This window comes from Mesocricetus auratus, unplaced genomic scaffold (assembly GCF_017639785.1).
Source record: "Mesocricetus auratus isolate SY011 unplaced genomic scaffold, BCM_Maur_2.0 Super-Scaffold_100676, whole genome shotgun sequence".
Taxonomy (NCBI): domain Eukaryota; kingdom Metazoa; phylum Chordata; class Mammalia; order Rodentia; family Cricetidae; genus Mesocricetus; species Mesocricetus auratus.
The window spans coordinates 61102133-61120388 of record NW_024429266.1 but is presented as its reverse complement, the minus strand read 5'-3'; the positions used below and the strand labels follow the sequence as shown (position 1 = coordinate 61120388).

At 41.9% G+C, this 18256-nt stretch overlaps 1 protein-coding gene across 6 annotated transcripts in view; it reads right to left on the bottom strand.

Annotated features, from left to right (window-relative positions):
• Zranb3 (zinc finger RANBP2-type containing 3) overlaps positions 1-18256 on the bottom strand; it is a 143183-nt gene that overhangs the window by 34953 nt on the left and 89974 nt on the right. For 4 of the 6 annotated variants that reach the window (XR_005874039.1, XM_013120402.3, XM_040738326.1 and 1 more), the window contains 4 exons: positions 10613-10732; positions 7563-7682; positions 3166-3345; positions 345-497 (listed from right to left, as the gene is read on the bottom strand). Coding sequence is in view for 5 of the 6 variants with exons in the window: in XM_013120402.3 (XP_012975856.2) it covers positions 345-497; positions 3166-3345; positions 7563-7682; positions 10613-10732 (573 nt within the window). In the remaining variant the exon portion in view is untranslated. Of the gene's footprint in view, positions 1-344; positions 498-3165; positions 3346-7562; positions 7683-9485; positions 9625-10612; positions 10733-18256 lie in introns of those variants that run through there. The other 2 variants (XM_040738327.1, XM_021232882.2) reach the window with 2 other exon arrangements.

Sequence of the window (18256 nt, the reverse complement as noted above, 5' to 3'; positions counted from 1 at the left end):
ATGGTGTGTGGTGTGTGTGAGTGTGTGTGTTTGTGTGTGTGTGGTGTGTGTGAGTGTGTGTGTGAGTGTGTGTGTGTGGTGTGTGGTGTGTGTGTGGTGTGTTTGTGTGGTGTGTGGTGTGTGTGTGGTGTGTGTGTGTGGTGTGTATGTGAGTGTGTGTGTGGTGTGTGGTGTGTGTGGTGTGTGTGTGAGTGTGTGTGTGGTGTGAGTGTGTGTGTGTGTGGTGTGTGTGTGATGTGTGTGTGAGTGTGGTGTGTGAGTGTGTGTGTGGTGTGTGGTGGGTGTGGGTGTGTCTGTGTGTGTGAGAATAAGAAAGCAGAAAAGAAGGAGGAACATTCTCTTACATGCGTGAACACAGCGTCCTTGCTGAGCCCGTCACAACTGTCACTTGGGGTCCACGCTTCAGCAAACTGCAGAAAACCCCACTTTTCCTTGTCATCTTCTGTAGCCTGGAGTCTCTCCTTCCTGCCATTCAGTGTGCTCCCTGTGACCTGAGCCTGGGAGACAAAAACATGACGATCTTACGGCAGTCACCCCACAGCTGATTAGTACCTTCATTTTAGACTGAAGTCAAAAGTTACACACTGAGAAAATCTTCTTGCTTCAACATGGCTTTAGTAATATGATTATTTTGAATTACAATGTAATCAGCAACTGTTTAGGGAATTTTAACAGAAACATGATACAGTATTCACTTTCTTCATGAAATTTCTATGTTAATGTTTATATACTTAGGAATCTTCCCTAAATATGATTGGAACTCATTGCAATAGAATGTTTGTTTGTGCCCTGACCCCGAACTCATTATGGTGAAATCCTTACTCTCGGTGTGATCATGTTAGGAGGCAGGATCTTGGGGAAGTGATTAGGTCATGAATGTGGGACCCACTTCCACGGGATTAGGGACAGAATGCATTTCTATTTTTTTCTATGGTATTTTGCTGCAGCAGCTCAAATTACTTATACAGAAATTGGTGCCCCAAAAGTGGTATTGCTACCTGGAAGTATTTGAGAGTAAAGTAGGATGGTGGCTGGCAGTTTAAGTATGTATGCTAGATAATTCCACCAAAGTAATTTTAAGGGTATTTCCAGCTAACAAGGAGAGCAGCAGAGAAAGCATCTCTCTTCTTTAAGAACACCCACATAATCATGAAGGGAATGTTGCTGGGAATACAGGTCACAAAGGCCACTATGATAAGGTTTCAGAGGAGAACGAGAAGCATGCTATGGGAAACTGGAGGAAAGGTCACTTTGTTCAAAAGCCAAGAACTTAACTGCATGGACAATGTTCTAGTTATTTCTGGAAGAAAGAACTTGCAAGCAAGAAAACTACATCTCTCTGAGATTTCTGAGGATATGCTGAAGGAGCAGCATGGCTCCTTCCGATTTCTTGTGGTAAATGCAAGAAGAGATAAATACAGAAAGAATTGTTAAGCAGAAAGGTAACAATTTCCATTTTGGGAAATTCTTGGCTCATCAAGATTGCGGAAAGGAGAAAACTCGTCTTGTACAGGACATTAAGGTATATCCAAGTGGCCATTTAATATAACAGCTGGCATGGGCATGAACTGCAAAATCAGTCAACTTAGTAAATCTGAGAAACAACAGACAGAACGGTATCAGTAGAAACTGTGTCAACTGGAGCGAACCAATCACAGACAATATGACGGAGTGAGGGTAGCCTGTCAGCCTTCTGGGACTGCTCAGAACTGCAGTGCAGTGCTGCTTGGCTGGAAAACCAAACAAGGGGAGAAAGACTACACAAGCAACTTGGGGATCACCAGGGTGCCACTCTTGCCACAGGCCCTGGCAGTGTCGCAGAGTGTAGTGACAGATCTGCCTATACGTGGATTTTTAAAAGCAGTGCTGAGGGAGCTTCAGGGTGTGGGGCTGCCTAATAGAGCTCTGGAGTTGTGATCTATCTCCACTCTGACAGACCCTGAAAGCCCAGGCTGGGGTGGGGGGGGCACTACAGACTGTGTGGCTAGTGCCTAGCTAAGACAGGCTGATCTCTCCATCACAGAGGATCCAGAAGGTAGACCTACTTTCCTAGGCAGTCTACAACCCTTACCCAACTTGACCATGCTGGCTCCCTGATGCCACCTCCCATCCTCCAGATCTGGGAGGAATATGATTCCATTCATTACATGCTACCCAGTGTATAATGAATTATAGCATCCACAATGACTAAGAAATCCTTCTCTATAAGCATCCTTCAGTGTTGGGAAAAAGAGACAGTCAAGGAGAGGGTACAGACTGTCTTCTGCTAATATTAGTTGAAAACTCAAGAATCTTTTTGGAAAATATTTGGTAGTTTGGTCTCAGTAACACAAAGGACATGGTCCTTCAAATGTTAGGTTCCAGCTGATTCTAGCCTCGCTCCTAAAGCAGCTTAAGCAGTCATGAAAACACTTGTGAAGCATGTGTGAGGCATAGTCAAGATCCTGAGTAAATCTTAGCATAGGAGAAATAAAATAAAACAACAACAAAAGAACCAATAGAAAAAGGGCTTCCACAGGAGCTAGAAAGATGGCTCAGGAGCTAAAAGCTCTTGCAGAGGACCCACAGTTGGTTCCTTGAACCTACAACCTTTGTAACTCCATCTCCAGGGGACCTGATGCTTTTATCTGGTCTTCACAGACACCTGAACTCATGTGTACATACCCTGACATGAGCACGCACACACACACACACACACACACACACACACACACACACGCACGCACGCACGCACGCACGCACGCACGCACGCACGCACGCACGCGCACGCACACGCACACTCACACACACACGCACACGCACACACACTCAGTTAAAAACAAAAAGACAGTGGTGGCACATGACTTTAATGACAGAGGCAGATGGATCTCTGTACTGTAAGTTCGAGGCCAGTCAGAGCTATTATACAAAGAAACCCAGTCTCAAAAAACCAAAACAAAGAAACAAACAAATGAATAAATAAAATCTTAAAAAGAGAAAACAAAAAGGGCTTGGAAGAAATGAAATAGTCATGCTTGGAAATTGATGCCTTGGTATGGTAGAGGATGGTATGAAGTGAAGTACCTATTATTGTTATTTTGGTAAAAAAGTAGCCTTTGCCTGGATACATTAAAACTCAGCCTCCTAACTCATGCAGTGCACAGACCATTAAAACTCAAGTACTACCTTTCGATTCAGCATTGCCCACATTAGGCTGTCCAGAGTACCGTTTGCAATAAGGTAGTGAATATTCACAGAACTGCACTGTCCGATTCGGTGAGCACGGTCTTCAGCTTGTTTGATATGTCCAGGGTCCCAATACAACTCAGCAAAGACAACATGGCTTGCAGCAGTAAATGTTAAACCCTAAGCAAAACAAAGCAAAGTAACTGAGGCACAAATAAGCTGAGCATGAGATATATACACATAGCATGAGACACACATGTAATATAAAGTCTTCCTGAACACATTTTAGGAGAGAGAATAAGTGCTCTACTGTTCTAGTCAGCTTTAACTGTCAACCGTCTAGAGTCATCTGAAAAGGGAGAAAACAGTTGAGGGATTGCTCAGGTCAGCCTGGCCTATGGGCATGTCTGTGGGGGAATCATCTTGGTTGTTAATTGATATACGAAGGCCCAGCCCACGGTGAGTGGCACCATTCCCTGGGCAAATGGTGCCGGGCTTTGTAAGAAAGCTAGCTGAGCCTGAGTGAGTGAGGTAGTTAGCAATGGTCTCGCTTCAGGTCCTACTTGTGTCTCCGACTTTCCTCAGTGATGGAATAGAACATGTAAGCTAAAAATAAACCCTTTCTTCGCCTAAACTGATTCTGGTCAAAGTGTTTTTATCACAGTTACAGAGATGAAACTAGAGCACTAAGAAACTTGAAACAAGCGAGTCATGCAAATTAGGAAGATTTAACATAGGAACAGCAGATGAAGGCTACTTATTGCAAGATACTCAAGTGAGCTAAAAGGAAACATATCTGACAGACATTTCAATAGGCAGGGTATGGGTACTGAACATACAAACAAAACCACTTTATCCTTTGTAAGAGTCAGATTCACTTTACTGCTGGGAAATCTAACAAAACACATTATAAAAGGGACTGTAACACATAGTATCCATGGCAACTAGGCATCAAGCATTGACATACTCTTCATTTAATTCAAACCACTGTGCTGGAAAGTGAGAGAAACATGTCTGTAGTCAAGCGATTTCTTCCTGTGAAATCTCCCCTGCTATAACTCCAAAACCCTGAAGTTTATTGCCTCTAGTCAGTGTGTTATGCAGCCACTGTATTCTCTGTGCAACTGGCTTTTGCATGAACTTGAAATACTGTGGCAGAAAAGCATTGCCTTATTTTACATCCAATACATGAAAATGTGTCAAGACGCATCGCTCTATGATGGCTGGCTGAGTGAATTTTGAAGCCTGTTTAACTGTGGCCTCATACAGCCAAAGGTGTGGGCAGTGGATGAAAAGTGCCTTGCTTTAGAAATATGCTTTAATCCACATTGTTCACAAGTACTGGAGGGACAGGTTTTTTGAGGCTGTTAAACTATTATTTTTAGTTTACCTTAAAATATTTTTGTGTTATAACAAAACCATAATTTGCTGCCCTATGTAATGAGTAAATATTAAGGAGTGCAACAAATATCCTGAAAATCAGTTGCTTCATAAAATGGGTCAGAAGTAATAAAACCAGGATAAACTAAATGCAATATTAAAGCTTTGGTGCTATTTAGGACTGCAAAGCCATATTAAAGGTAATACTGAAAAACCAAGTATTATTATCAGAGGAACATCATTGAGCTTGTAAAAAGCATATATGATCAGGGCCAGAGGAGAGAGTTCAGTCAAGAAAATACTTGCCTTGCAAATATAAGGACCAGAGTTCTTTTCTCCTAGCCCATGTAAAAAGCCTAGGGTGGTGATGAGTACTTGTAATTCTAGCACGCAGGAAGTGGAGACAGGCAGATTCCTGGGACTCACTACCAGTCAACCTAGTCTACTTGGTAAGCCCTACCTTGGTCTCAGTGAGAGACCCTGTCTTAAAAACACAAGGTGCAAAAGCCCAGAGCTCAGGAGGCAGAGGCAGACAGAAGTCTTGTGAGTTCTGGGACAGAGATGGGTATGTAGAGAAACCCTGTCTCTAAAACCCCCCCAAAAAAGAAACAAACCAACCACCAACCAAACAAGGCAGATGAGTTATAATTCCAGACCCTTGAGACTCACACATGACCATGCTCGCAAGATCACTATCATTTTAAGTAGTCAATCTACAGTATGAGACATCACCCAGACAGCGTCCTTCCTGCTTCTCTTTGTTCTTATGAGGATATCAGCCTTCAAGTATACAAGTGTTGACTTATATAAGAGCTTCAGGAGCAAAACCTTGGGTAAAATATGAGTGCCCTGTACACTTAATTTCAAGATGTCATTTATTTTTTATCATATTTTAACCTCATAATAACTCTGGCTTTCCTGTCTGGTTTCATCTTATCATATCTCCTGACTGGGGGTGGGGGAGGAGGGGAGGCACTCACTCCATTTCTAATTTTAGGTTCTTGGTAATATTCTCTATGGTTGGAATACTCTAACCACACATATGTCAGATTTTAGGATGTTTAATCCAACATAAGGAAGTAATGAGACAACTCCTAGTGGGTCTCTAAATTGTTTCATCTTTATAATTTTTCTACACATAGAATTTTATATACCTCAACAAGCGGGGTGAAAACTGATGTTTAATATATAACAGGTATATGCCATGGAAGTATGCTCAGTCACCACCCCCACCCCACCGTGCCCACATGCGAAAGGACCTGGTTTAAACATTCACATCAAAATGTTTATTCTAATGGCATAAGTCCAAAAGAATCTTAACTTACATAGTGTGGCTACAACTGCCATTATTTTATTTAAGTATATTCTCCTCAATCTGTTTAACATGACACCTGATTGTCAGTGGGCAATGTGGTCTGTGATGGTCTGAATAAGAATGATCCCCACAGGCCCATATATTTGAATACCTAACCCCTAGTTGGTGGAACTGTTTGGAAAGGTCAGGAGGCGTGGCCTTGTTGGAGGAGGTGTGTCACTGGTGCAGCCTTTGATGTTTCAAAAAGCCCACACTACTCCCAGTTAAGGTCCCTGTCTTGTGCTTGTGGAGCAAGAAGTAAGCTCCTAGCTACTGCTCCAGCACCATGCCTGTCTGCCTTCAGTTGTGCCCCTTGCCATGATGGTCATGGACTTGAGCCCTCTGGAATTGGAACCATAAGTCCCATATTTAATGCCTTTTTTTAAAAAAATAAATTGCCTTGGTAATGGTGTTTTGTCACAGCAATAGAAAAGTAACTCAGACACAGACTACAGACTGCTCCTCCTCGTGTTAGCTGGGGCCATGAACTAACTGCTGTCCATTGAGAGGCAATGTGCTTTCCTCTCCAGGAAGCCAACTGGACTATAGATTTGAGGGAGGGATGTAAATTGCCCTCTTAGATAAGACATCCTTGCTTGGAGGCTGGGCATGGTGGTGCATACCTTTAATTCTAGCTCTGGGGAGGCAGATGGATCTCTATGAGTTTGATGCGAGACTTGTCTACAAAGTGAGTTTCAGGATAGCCAGGGCTGTTATACAGAGAAACCCTGTCTTAGAAAAGAGAGACATCCTTGCTTGGAGAAGAAAGCAAATTCTGGAAGAAGCCAAATGTAGTGGTGCACAGCTTTAATCCCAGGACTCTGAGAGGCAGAAGCAGGAGAATCCAAGGCCAACCCTGTTCTACATAGTGAGGTCCAGGTCAGCCAGGGATAAAAAAGTGAAACCTCATTCCAAAAACCAACCAACCAGCCGGGAGGTGGTGGTACGCGCCTTTAATCCCAGCAATCGGGAGGCAGTGTCAGGTGGATCTCTGTGAGTTCAAGACCAACCTGGTCTACAAGAGATAGTTACAGGACAGGGTCCAGCGCTACACAGAGAAACCCAGTCTTGAAAAACTAAACAAACAAGCAAAAAACCCAACCAAACAAACAAAACAAAATAAAATTCTAGAAGGCATGTGGTCCTAAGGACTTTGTGGAACTATTTCTGTGCAAGGTAAAATAATCTGCATGATAAAATTTCATTAATTAATTAACTGTGTGTGTGCATGCACAGAGGTCAGAGAACAACCTGAGTCACTTTCTTTGGTTCGGATGGCCACTGGTAGGATGTCCATACCCAATGGCTGACTCCACATCCATGTGCACATGTGCAGAACTAATTGGACACTCAATGGGTTATTAATTAAAAAAGGAATGAAGTCAGGAGGGAAATGTGTTGGAGGAGGGTGAGGGGAGCTGAAGAAAGTGGGTAAGGGGTTGACATGAGTAAGATGCATATATATGTGTGTGTGAAAATGTCAAAGAATAAAAATAAGAGCCTTCCTTCTGTTATATTTTCCAGTACTCTGAAGTAGAATGAATGCCTTTTATAGCAGACATCCAGATATAATATTATAATTTTATAAACCAAAATGAGCATTCATGAACTTTTTGTTATTTCCATGACACTTTCATATCAAACTTAGACTCAAATCTCTTACCTGGCCAGCAGCCTGAATGCTCAGGATAGCCACACGAGTACTGGGGTCCTTCTGAAATTGATTAACCAGGTGAATCCTTTCTGAAGATGGAACACTTCCATCTATCCTGATGTAACGAGCCTAGCATAAGAGAAACAGCAAAATTAGACAAGCCCTAGGCAGCCTTCTTATTTTACAAATTTTATACCTTATTTTAATAGTCATATAAAGATGCAAACTCCTTAAAATGACACATCAGCAAATGTTATACAGTAGGAATCCTAACAAAATATAACAATTTCTTACTTAAAAATTATTATACATACTATTGTCATGTGTGTGTGTGTGCCATGGTACATACATGGAGGTCAGAATGAGGACAATCTACAGGAGTTGGTTCTCTCCTTCTACCATGTGTGTTTCAGTGATTGAACTCAGGTTATCAGGCTTGGTGACAAGCACCTTTTAAGCTGAGCCACCCTGCCTACCCCCATTCCTGATTTTTTTAACCTCCTTGAAGATAGGCTTTATGTTTCGCGCATCTTAATACTACTGTGGTGGTTTGAATGAGAATGGTCCCTATAGACTCACTGCTTGGTCCCCAGTTAGAAGGACTGTTTGAGGAGGATTGGGAGGTGTGGCCATGCTGGCGGAGGTGTGTCATTGGGGATGGGTTTGGAGTTTTCACAAACCCATACCATTCCCAGTTAGCTTTTTCTCTGCCTCATGCCTGTTGTCTCAACATGTAAGCTCTCAGCACTGTTCCAGCACCATGTCTGCCTGCCTCCACGCTCTCTGACGTAATGGTCACAGATTCACCCTCTGAAACTGTAAGTCCAATAAATGCTTCCTTCTACAAGTTGCCTTGGCCATGGTGTCTTTACACAGCAATAGAGAAGTAACTAAGACAGCCATCAATGCCAAGGACAATTGCTTTTATGCAACAGAAATTCTATGAACATTTTTTAGTGAAGCAAATATTTCTGCAGTAAAATTCTATGAAAGTTCATACATAACCTTTAGGCAGTAGGTAAAAAAAAGTAATAGGGTCATAGGATAAGTTACTCTAGAATAAAACCAAAGCCAAGTGAGAAAGAAAGGAGAGACATTTTTTTTCAGGTATTAGGGAAGTACAGAGAACGGTGCATGTGTTTCTGAAATACAACCAAATATTACTTGGGAAAGTAACAATCTTAAATCTACCATTCATGACCTCTTTTTTCACATTATTAACCCTGAAAGAATTATGGGAGATAATTGTACCCATTGAAGTGAGGAATTAAAACACCCACACACACCTTTAAAAACAGAAACTCATTAAATGTTAAACTGAACTGATTTGTCTTCAAGAACTATTTAAGCTATGAAAAGGGCTGTATGTTAGAAATAGCTAAAAAGAATAAAGTCAACTTCATAAAGGCAAGTTAAGCTGCCAGGTTTGAGGGGGGCTGTGGCATACATCTTTTATCCCAGCACTAGGGAGGTAGAGGTAGTTGGTATTCAAAGTCACCCTCACCTACAGAGTGAGCTCCAAGACAGCTAGGGCTACATAGATTTTGAAAAGTCAAAGAAAAAAAAAAAACAAAAAAAAGTTAAGCCCTTTCAAGTCAGACTGTCCAAGTATCATTAAATGATCCTTTTGTTTTTTTTTAAACCTACATACCTGTACATATGTATGAGTGTGGGTCTCTGGTTTTCCTGCAGTATACAACAGGCTAGCAGGGTTGGCCTGTCTCTGCTTCCCATCTCACAGCAGGAGTGCTGGGATGACACCAGCTACACCTCAGCTCCTCATGCTTACAGAGCACACCACTCACAGAGTCATCTCTCTAGCCCTAAATAGTAGCTTTGTTTCTTCACAAAGTCTTTATTCCCTGATCAATGAACCACTCAGTATCCCTTATGGATTATAAAATCCTCTCAGGCGCTTTCTAAAGAAAATACCTGGTCAGAGTAGGGAAAGATGGAGAGAAATCCACCACGCTCCATGGATATCTACATTTTTAACTCTGTAAAGCTGAGTGAGATTCCAACACATCAGCAGAATGGGTAAGAGGAAGAGAAGTGGACTGATGTGCCTGGAACAGAATCTAGGAAATTTAAGATTAAATAAATGCAGAATAGGAAAATAATATGAATCTATTTATTGTCAATGATTTAAAAATTACTTGTAAGGTTAATGAAGTCTTTCTCAGAGCGTGAAAATCAATGAGAAAGAATCTTCCATGTTATAACATCATACTATGCTATCATAAATCCCTCTGAAGGAAGATACCTGAATATTATGAACACACTAGTTAGTGCCTAACCTGGTTTTAGTTCTGATTTTGAAAACTGACCTGCACTGGCTGTATTGCTCCATGTGTACAAGGCTTACACCACTTGCCAGGACATTTCTTATAGCTGCCACTGCACACTTCTGCAAGTCCTGAGCATTTACAGGACAGATGGCAGGAAAAGCTTTGAAATGAACAATGGGAGATACCATCTCTGATATGAATACTAGAAATTGAGGTGGCTCTCAGAGGATTCACAGAAGATCAGTGCCGTGTGGATATGGCCTGGTCAACTGCGTGGCCAACCACACAGTCCATGAACTTTAACGAGTCTACTCATTCTTAATAACAGTTTTCCACAGAGTACATGGCCTGTGACTTTAAAAGATCTGAAAGTTTCGGGGCAGTGATTTTCACTGGATTTGTTCTCTTCTATTAGCCACATGAGATGCATTTGAGATTATGCCACTCTCCAGTGTTATCTCCAAGAACAGGAAGGAAATCCCTTATGGAGTCAGGACAGAATAGCCTTAATCAACTCAGATAAATTGGACAGAGGAAAAATTTAAGATTGATATAAAGAAGAAAACAGTATGCCATGGTGTTAATATAATATTACTAAAATTTGTAAGAAAATATTTAATAAATTGTTGGTAAAACAATGTATTTTGGAAACATCACTCAAAGAAGAATAAAAAAGTCCACATAAATCATGAGATTAAAAGTTATTCAGTATAGTAAAAATATGTATTTTTCATATAGTGAAAATTATCTTATAGAAAAGCATCACAATACCTTGTTTTCGATGACTGCTTCTGTGCAAGCTTGCAGCATACTTAAATGGTGAGCAAAGACCAGAAATTTAAGCGACTCATTCTGAAGCAACATCTTAATATAGTCCTTCACTGCACCTGCCTAAACATTAAAGTTACATTTTATTAACATTATCATTTTTATTAAAGCACCGCGTCACTTTTAATAAAGGAAAAATAAAAGTTCCTGACACCAGGAAGTGTCTTTAGACGTACATCCTCATGACCTTCAGCTGCTCTGTCTCTAGGCAGCCTACTGAGCTGGAACCCCACATGTAAGGGACATGTGGAAAAGCTATCTGATACGTGCACTGCTTTTTTGTTATTTTTTATTGCTGTGACAAAATACCCAAGAGAAGTCAATTTAAAGCATGGGAATTCCTTTCAGTCCCTGGTGAGTTCTGAGACCGGGGAGACAGACCATCGTGGCAGGCAACCTGCTCAGCTCACAGCAGCTATGCAGCAGGGGGCAAAGGCACCATGGACTAGACAAACATCTTTTCAGGACATACTCCCAGTGGCCCACCTCTTTCAGATAGGCTCTGACAACCCACTCCTCACCACTTCCCAATGATGCCACCAAGTCACAAATCTGCGTGAATTCAGCCACTGATGAGATAGCACCTTTATGGCCCAGTCACCTCCTCAGAGCCCACAGTTAGCAAGAAAGCCTGTAGACAGGGGCCTGGGGCAGCTCAGATTGAAACAGCAACACAGGTGGGCTGAGGGAGAGGAGAGGAAAAGAGAAGAGGATGGGTAAGAGGAGAATGGTACCATTGTTTAGAAGGTTTGTTGTTCAGGACAGGCTATTTGTGTGTAGCTTTTGGAGCCTATTCTGGCACTCGCCAGGCTGCAGAGGATGGCTCTTAAAGTAGTTGTAACCAAATGAAAAGGAAGGATCAGGGAGGAATAAATAAAAGCTTTTAAGAAGACTGGGACTGAAGCTTAAGGCTGAAGAAAATTTGGTTCACCTTCTTAAATTGAGATAGTGAGAGGGGCTTGAGAGATGGCTCAGAGTTTAAGAACACTGACTGCTCTTCAAGAGGTCCTGAGTTCAATTCCCAGCAAGCACATGGTGGCTCACAACCATCTGTAATGAGATCTGGTGCCCTCTTCTGGTCTGCAGGGATACATGCAGGCAGAGCACTGTATATAAAATACATTAGTAAATAAATAAATTAAACAAAAGAGATAGTGAGGTAGATGTAGGAAAAGGCAGTTAGAGAAGTACAAGAAGGCCAGGAGAAATGGAAAATTTGTTTATAGAATGGAGAAGTGTGCTGGCTAGTTTTTGTTACCTCCAGACAAAATAGAGTCATTTGGGAAGACAGACTCTCATTTGAGAAACTGCCTCCATAACCTGACCTGTAGACAAGACTGTGCAGCATTTTCTTGATTAATGATTGATGAAGAAGGGCCTAGTCCATTGTGGGAGGTGGTATCCCCAAGCCAGTGGTCCTAGAGCAAGCAGGCTGAGCAAGCCATGAGAACCAAGCCAGGAAGCAGCACCCCTCCATGGCCTCTGCATCAGCTCCCGCCTCCAGGTTCCAGGCATGCATGAGTTTCTGCTCTGACTTCCCTGGACTTACAAGCTGTAAGGTGAAATAAACCTTTTACTCCCCAAGATGCTTTTGGTCATGGTGTTTCATCACAGCAGTAATAACCATAATAAAACAAGAAGGTTGAATGGACATTCTTAGCTAAAGTCTCTCCAAGTTATCCAGAAAGAGTAAGAAATAAGGATGGGGTGACAAATGTAAAATATGAATAGACTATCTCTTTACTGTTAAATACTAGCTACTGGTTGATTGTGGTGGTATACACCTGTAATTCTAGGAGGTTGAGCCAGGAAGATTACTAGTTTAAGACTAGCCTGGGTTATACAATGCATTCCAGGCTAGCCTGGGCTCCAGAATGAAAAAAAAGAAAAATGAAAGGGAGAGGGGCTGGAAAAATGGTTAAGTGCGTGTTGCTCTTCCAGGGGACCCAAGTTCTGTTTCCAACACCTATGCTGTGTGGCTCACAATGCCTGTAGCTCCAGGAGATATGATAACCTCTTACGGTTCCTCAAAGGCTTCTAAGTGTACGTATACACACACACACACACACACACACACACGCACGCACGCACGGAGAGAGACATATAAACAAAATTAAAATAAATGTTTCAATAAAGTTACTTATGAATTTTGGATAAATACGGCAGGCTGAACTCACTCAACCCCTATTCCCTCTTAGTCTAAATATAGCAAAGGGCATAGGCACAGAAGTCAAGAGCAGAATCTATGGAAGCTAAGAATACATGATGCTTGGTAAGTGATTCTCCATCCTGAGAGATCCTGGGCTGCCAGTGTGGAATGCTTAGAAGTACCTGGTTCCACTGCAGCCATGTAAAAGGCCCTGGAGGGACAGGGCGAGGGGAGCTAGAGAGGGGGCAACATAAGGAAATATGGAGGTAGGGGACTTTGCACAGCTTGTACCTCATCCTGTCCATAGGTTCCACAGGTACAGACTGCACCCATCCTGGCAGCAAACTGGAGTATATCTTTCAGATGGGGGTAAAACAGAATTCCTTGGATAAATGGAATCCTGCAAGCAGTATGGTACGAGGCATGCTTAAAGAAAATGCACCCGGCATGTAATCCCCAATGCAACCAACAGTGGTGAGTGGCAGGGCCTAAAGACAGGTATAGCATGAATTCTAATTGATCTTAATAATAAAAACTAAGAGACAGATATTGGGGTTCAAGCTGAAGACCAGAGAAGCAAAGTAGCCAGCCACTGGGGAGTTCTGACATCTACCAATGCTCAACTGAAGGGGTGATCCACTGAACCTCAGATTGCATTTCCAGACTGCACTGCTCCTCAGACTCACTCAGACTACAAGGTACTCCTGTATCCTCCCACTTTATATTCCTTTCTAGTGCTGGCATTAAAGGCATGGGATCCCAAGTGCTGAGATCACCTTTATGTGAACTGTCTCTCTTTTATACTGGATCAATTTCGTGTAGCTCAGGGCAGTCTTGAACTAACAGAGATTTGTCTGCCTCTGTCTCCCAAGTGCTGGGATTAAAGGTGTGTACCACCACTGCCTGGCCTCTACGGCTAGCAAGTGTGGCTAATTTTGCATTCTGATCTTCACTTGTTAAATCATAAACAAAATAAGTTCTACGCTCACGAATGGATTGATGATAATTATAAAAAGGCTGGAGACTATGAGCAATCCTTTATTCTTTCTATTCTCTCTATTCTTTTGGTCTTCTGCTGTGGGATAAAGAAGCACAAAAGTCTTCATCAGGTGCAAGCACCTTGATATTGGATTGTCCAGCCTCCAGAATTGTGAGCTGGAAAAGCCTTACATTGTTTATAAATGTTCCGGTCTCAAGTATTCTGCCATAGCAGCCAACAAGGGAACTAGGGAGTGGGCACAGTGTATGAGAATCGAGAGGATTAAATTAAGGTCATACTAACAGATACCAAAGGCCTGGGTATATAGTTCAGTGATTATGCACATAACAGGAGGCTCAGCCTCCTGGAATTGCAGGCATGTACTGCCACAATCAACCAGTAGCTAGTATTAAACAGTTAAGAGATAGTATAATCATATATTAAATTTGTCACCCCATCCTTGATTCTTACTCTTTCTGGATAACTTGGAGAGACTTTAGCCAAGAATGTCCATTCAATGTTAATGTACAAATTTCTAGGTTTGATATCTAGAAGTTAGGAAGAAAGGAAGGGAGGGAGGGAGAAAGGGAGGGAGGAAGAACAGGAGAGGAAGAAGAGGAAGAGAAGGAGGAAAGAGAGGGCAGGAAGAAGAGAGAAGGTGGAAGGAGAAAAGGATTGGAGGAAAGAGAAGCGGGAAGAGGACAAAGGGGAAAGGGGAGGCAGAAGGGAAATGAGAAGGAAGGAGAAAGAAAAGGATGATGACAATCTTGGAAGGTACTAACTCCAAAGAAAATAAAATGAATTGTATAGGAAAGAAAACCCAACAAATGAGAACAAAGATGTAATTAAACACAAGCAAGACATTCTGGTGTGCTACTACACAGTTGTGGATACTGTAGTGAACATTTCAAAAAGTTAGAGCTAAAGAAAGAACTTTAAATGTTTCACCATAAAAATGACAAGGTATTACATGCTTGCCCTGATTTAAACACTATATATTAGAACAGTACACGGCATAAAAATAAACAACAGTATATCCCCAGGTTCACCTGAAAATATTCTAAACATGGGTTTAAAAACAGATTAATGAATAATGATTAGGCCAAATTACCATAATTTTAAAAATTAGTAAAATTATGCCACTTGGATGGAAGAGTGGGATAAGAGACAGGTATGTATCTGGGGAGGGGGCAGAGATGTAAAGAGGTAAAATTTTATCATAGCTATCGACAAGTCAATTGATATAGCTGAAATTACAATGGGAGCAGTAATGCAATCTAAGATGCTACAAAAGCATTGTTGAGATTTGAGTGGATTAATACAAAACAAAGAACACTCAGATTTTACAAGACCTGAAAGTGGCAGCTAATGGGGAATACAGCTAGGAGACTTATTTTTTGGAGTGATTGCTTTCTGCTGTAAACATAACTTTAGTAACCTTTAAATAAAAATTGGAAAATACCTATCTAAAATTCATATGTATTAACTGCAAAGCCTCAAGGGTTATTCCACAAGCTGTATTTTGCATGTCTAAGTTTTCTGAACAATGGAATTCATCATATAGTGAGCCTGGAGCCTGGCAAGAGCTTTGGATGTCAGTGCCTCAAAGTGGAAATGAAGTTCTCTCAAAACAAGCAGCTATAAATTCCAGATATGTTGTCATGGCAACAGAAGCACTTTAATAAAGTGCATGTTTGCCTAAAGAGCTATATTTACTGGGATAAGCTTTTTGGTAAGTACATGTCAAGTTGGAATGAGTAAAGAGTACATTCATTATAATCCACATCTAGATTTACAAATGGAACAATTACTGTAACCTGGTCCCACATGCCTTCTTCCCAATGAGTTATTCCCACCCTCCTGTTATTAACAGCCCCTCCCCAGGACCAGAGCTGCTGAGAGAAGGCTCAAGCTCTCTGCACCCATTCTTTCAAACCACTGCTTTAAAATGAGGCTTACGGCTGGGGACTTAGGGCTGGGGAGATGGCTTTTAGTGGGTTATAGCTCTTGCTCCACAGGCATGAGGAACTGAATCCAATCCCCAGCACCATCTCAAAGCTGGGCAAGGATGCACATGCCTACAACACCATTCTTGGGGAACAAAGACAAGAAGGATCCTGGGAGCTAGCTAGCCAGCCAACTTAGTTAAAATGGGGAGGTTCCAGGTAAGTGAGAGACTCCATCTCAAGGGAATGTCCTGGAAAACAATAGAGAAAAACTCCCAATTTTCTCTGGTCTCTGAACCCAGGCACACCTGTACATACATGTGCACATATACGCATATATCACACATACATATATTTACATACAAAAGTAAATGCTCAAAATGCTGAGAATAAGTGTCTACAAGTGCTTAGCCATAGATGGTAGATCTATGTTGAGCCCTCCCATTCCCACCCCAGCCTGAGGCTCAGGGAATGTTTCAGAAAAAGTGGTGTGGAAAGAATAAAAAGAGCCTGCGATTGGGGACACGCTATGCAAATGCTGCTCTCTGGAAATGGCACGGCTCTGGCACACAGGAATTCACAACAGATGTGGTTACCTGTATAACCATGCCAGTTACAACTCCAGCGTGGAGGGGGGACACCTGAGGCCCCACAAAAGTGAGGCTCTGCTAGGAAACATGGAGCTAATTTTCTTTGAGACTGTGGCTTCTAACAGATGTGTAGCTCCTCACCTATGAGCAGCAGCACTAACTGGACTCCCTGGGTTACATTTAAAAGAGGGGACATGAAGTTGGGAGGGAGATGTCTTGGGGGAGGCCATGGAGTTTTAATGAGGAGGAGTGGGGTGGATATGATCAAGATACATTGTAAGCATATATGAAATTTTTGAAGGATAATTTTTAAAAGGAAGAAATGATGACTGGATGGAGTTTTGAGCTGATGGCATACATAGGTCATTGAGAAGTTCACAAAGGCAAAGTTATTGTATGTACGTGTGTGCGTGCACATAAAGACATATGCTCAACGCAAGCATAAGGATGATTTTCAAAAGTTAAGTCTTATAGAGTATGGTAGTGCGTGACTTTAGATACAGCACTGCAGAAATAACTGGAGAGGATCTCTGTGAGTTTGAGGCCAGCCTGGTTCACATAGAGTTCCAGGCCAGTCAGGACTACATAGTAAGACCCTGCCTCAAAAAAAAAAAAAAAAGTCCTAAAAAAATAAGCTTTTAACTACTAGGACTGACCCAGCAACTTAAGTATCATTTGAGATACTGATTTCTAGGAAAGAATGCATCTGGAGTACAAAATACCTACGTACTAAGTGGACTCTAAGGATTCTTTCAGGTTCTGAAGTTAGCAATAGCATTGATTTGCATTTTATTTTACTCTGCACATGAATTTGGGTACCTACAGAAGTGAGAGGTGTCAGAGCCTTTATAGCTGGAGTTACCAGAGCTTTACATACCCAAGATGGGTTCTGGGACTTGAACTCTGGTCCTCTGAAAGAGGTCTACTAGATCTTAATTGAGTCATCTCTCCATGATTGAGGTTGGCATTGTAAAATGTACTCTACATATATTTTTACTATCTTTCATTCTAATCAGTCATCAGCTTCATTGCACTGTCAGATTTTAAATAATCTGAACAAGCATTTTTTGCAATGTTACTAGGTGTGTGTGGTGGCAGCCCTGGTAAAAATCGGTACCTTGGTGATGCTGGCTCAGGTTTTGTGCTAGTTGCAGAAATGCATGAATTTACAACTATTTTTATTTTGCTGAAATGAATATCCGTCTGTTAGGTCAAAGCTTAGGTAATTAATGGAAACCACATACTATATCTTATTTAAGGAAACAATATTTTTAACTGTTTGTTGAGATGGGTCATGGAGCCCATGAAAATACGCCTGTCCCTGACCATGCAGTGCTGGGATTAATCCCTCCAAGTCAGGGGACTGGGAAGAAAACTGGCTCAGTGAGTAAAGTTCTCACCACACAAGAGTGAGGAGGACCTGAGGTCAGGTCTCCCAAACCCATGTAAAACTGGATGCAGTTGAATGCATCTGTAATCCCAGAGCTCCTACGGAGAGATGGGAGATGGAGACAGAATCACCGGAGCCTGGCATAAGCACCAGTGAGCAAGAGACCCTATGTCAAAAAATGCAGCAGACAAGGACTGACACCCGAGGTTTTCCTCTGACTGGTATGCATGCACCATGGCACTCCCACACTGGTACTCATACAATGAGTACCCCCCCCACATACAAATATTAAAAAAGAAAACAAAAAGAAATCAGTCAGATCAGGTTTACAAGAATGCTCCAATCCATCATACCTCTATTTAAGCTTCTCCAACCTACACAAATTCCCACTTGTCCTTTCCTATTACAGCAGAGGTGACCCATATTGCAAAGTATTCTTTAGAGTTGGACAAGCATCACAACGATCCCCGCTTTGACAGCCATAGTTGATAGCTGAGGGAGTGCAGGCACAGAAGCCGCTTCCTCTAAAGCCC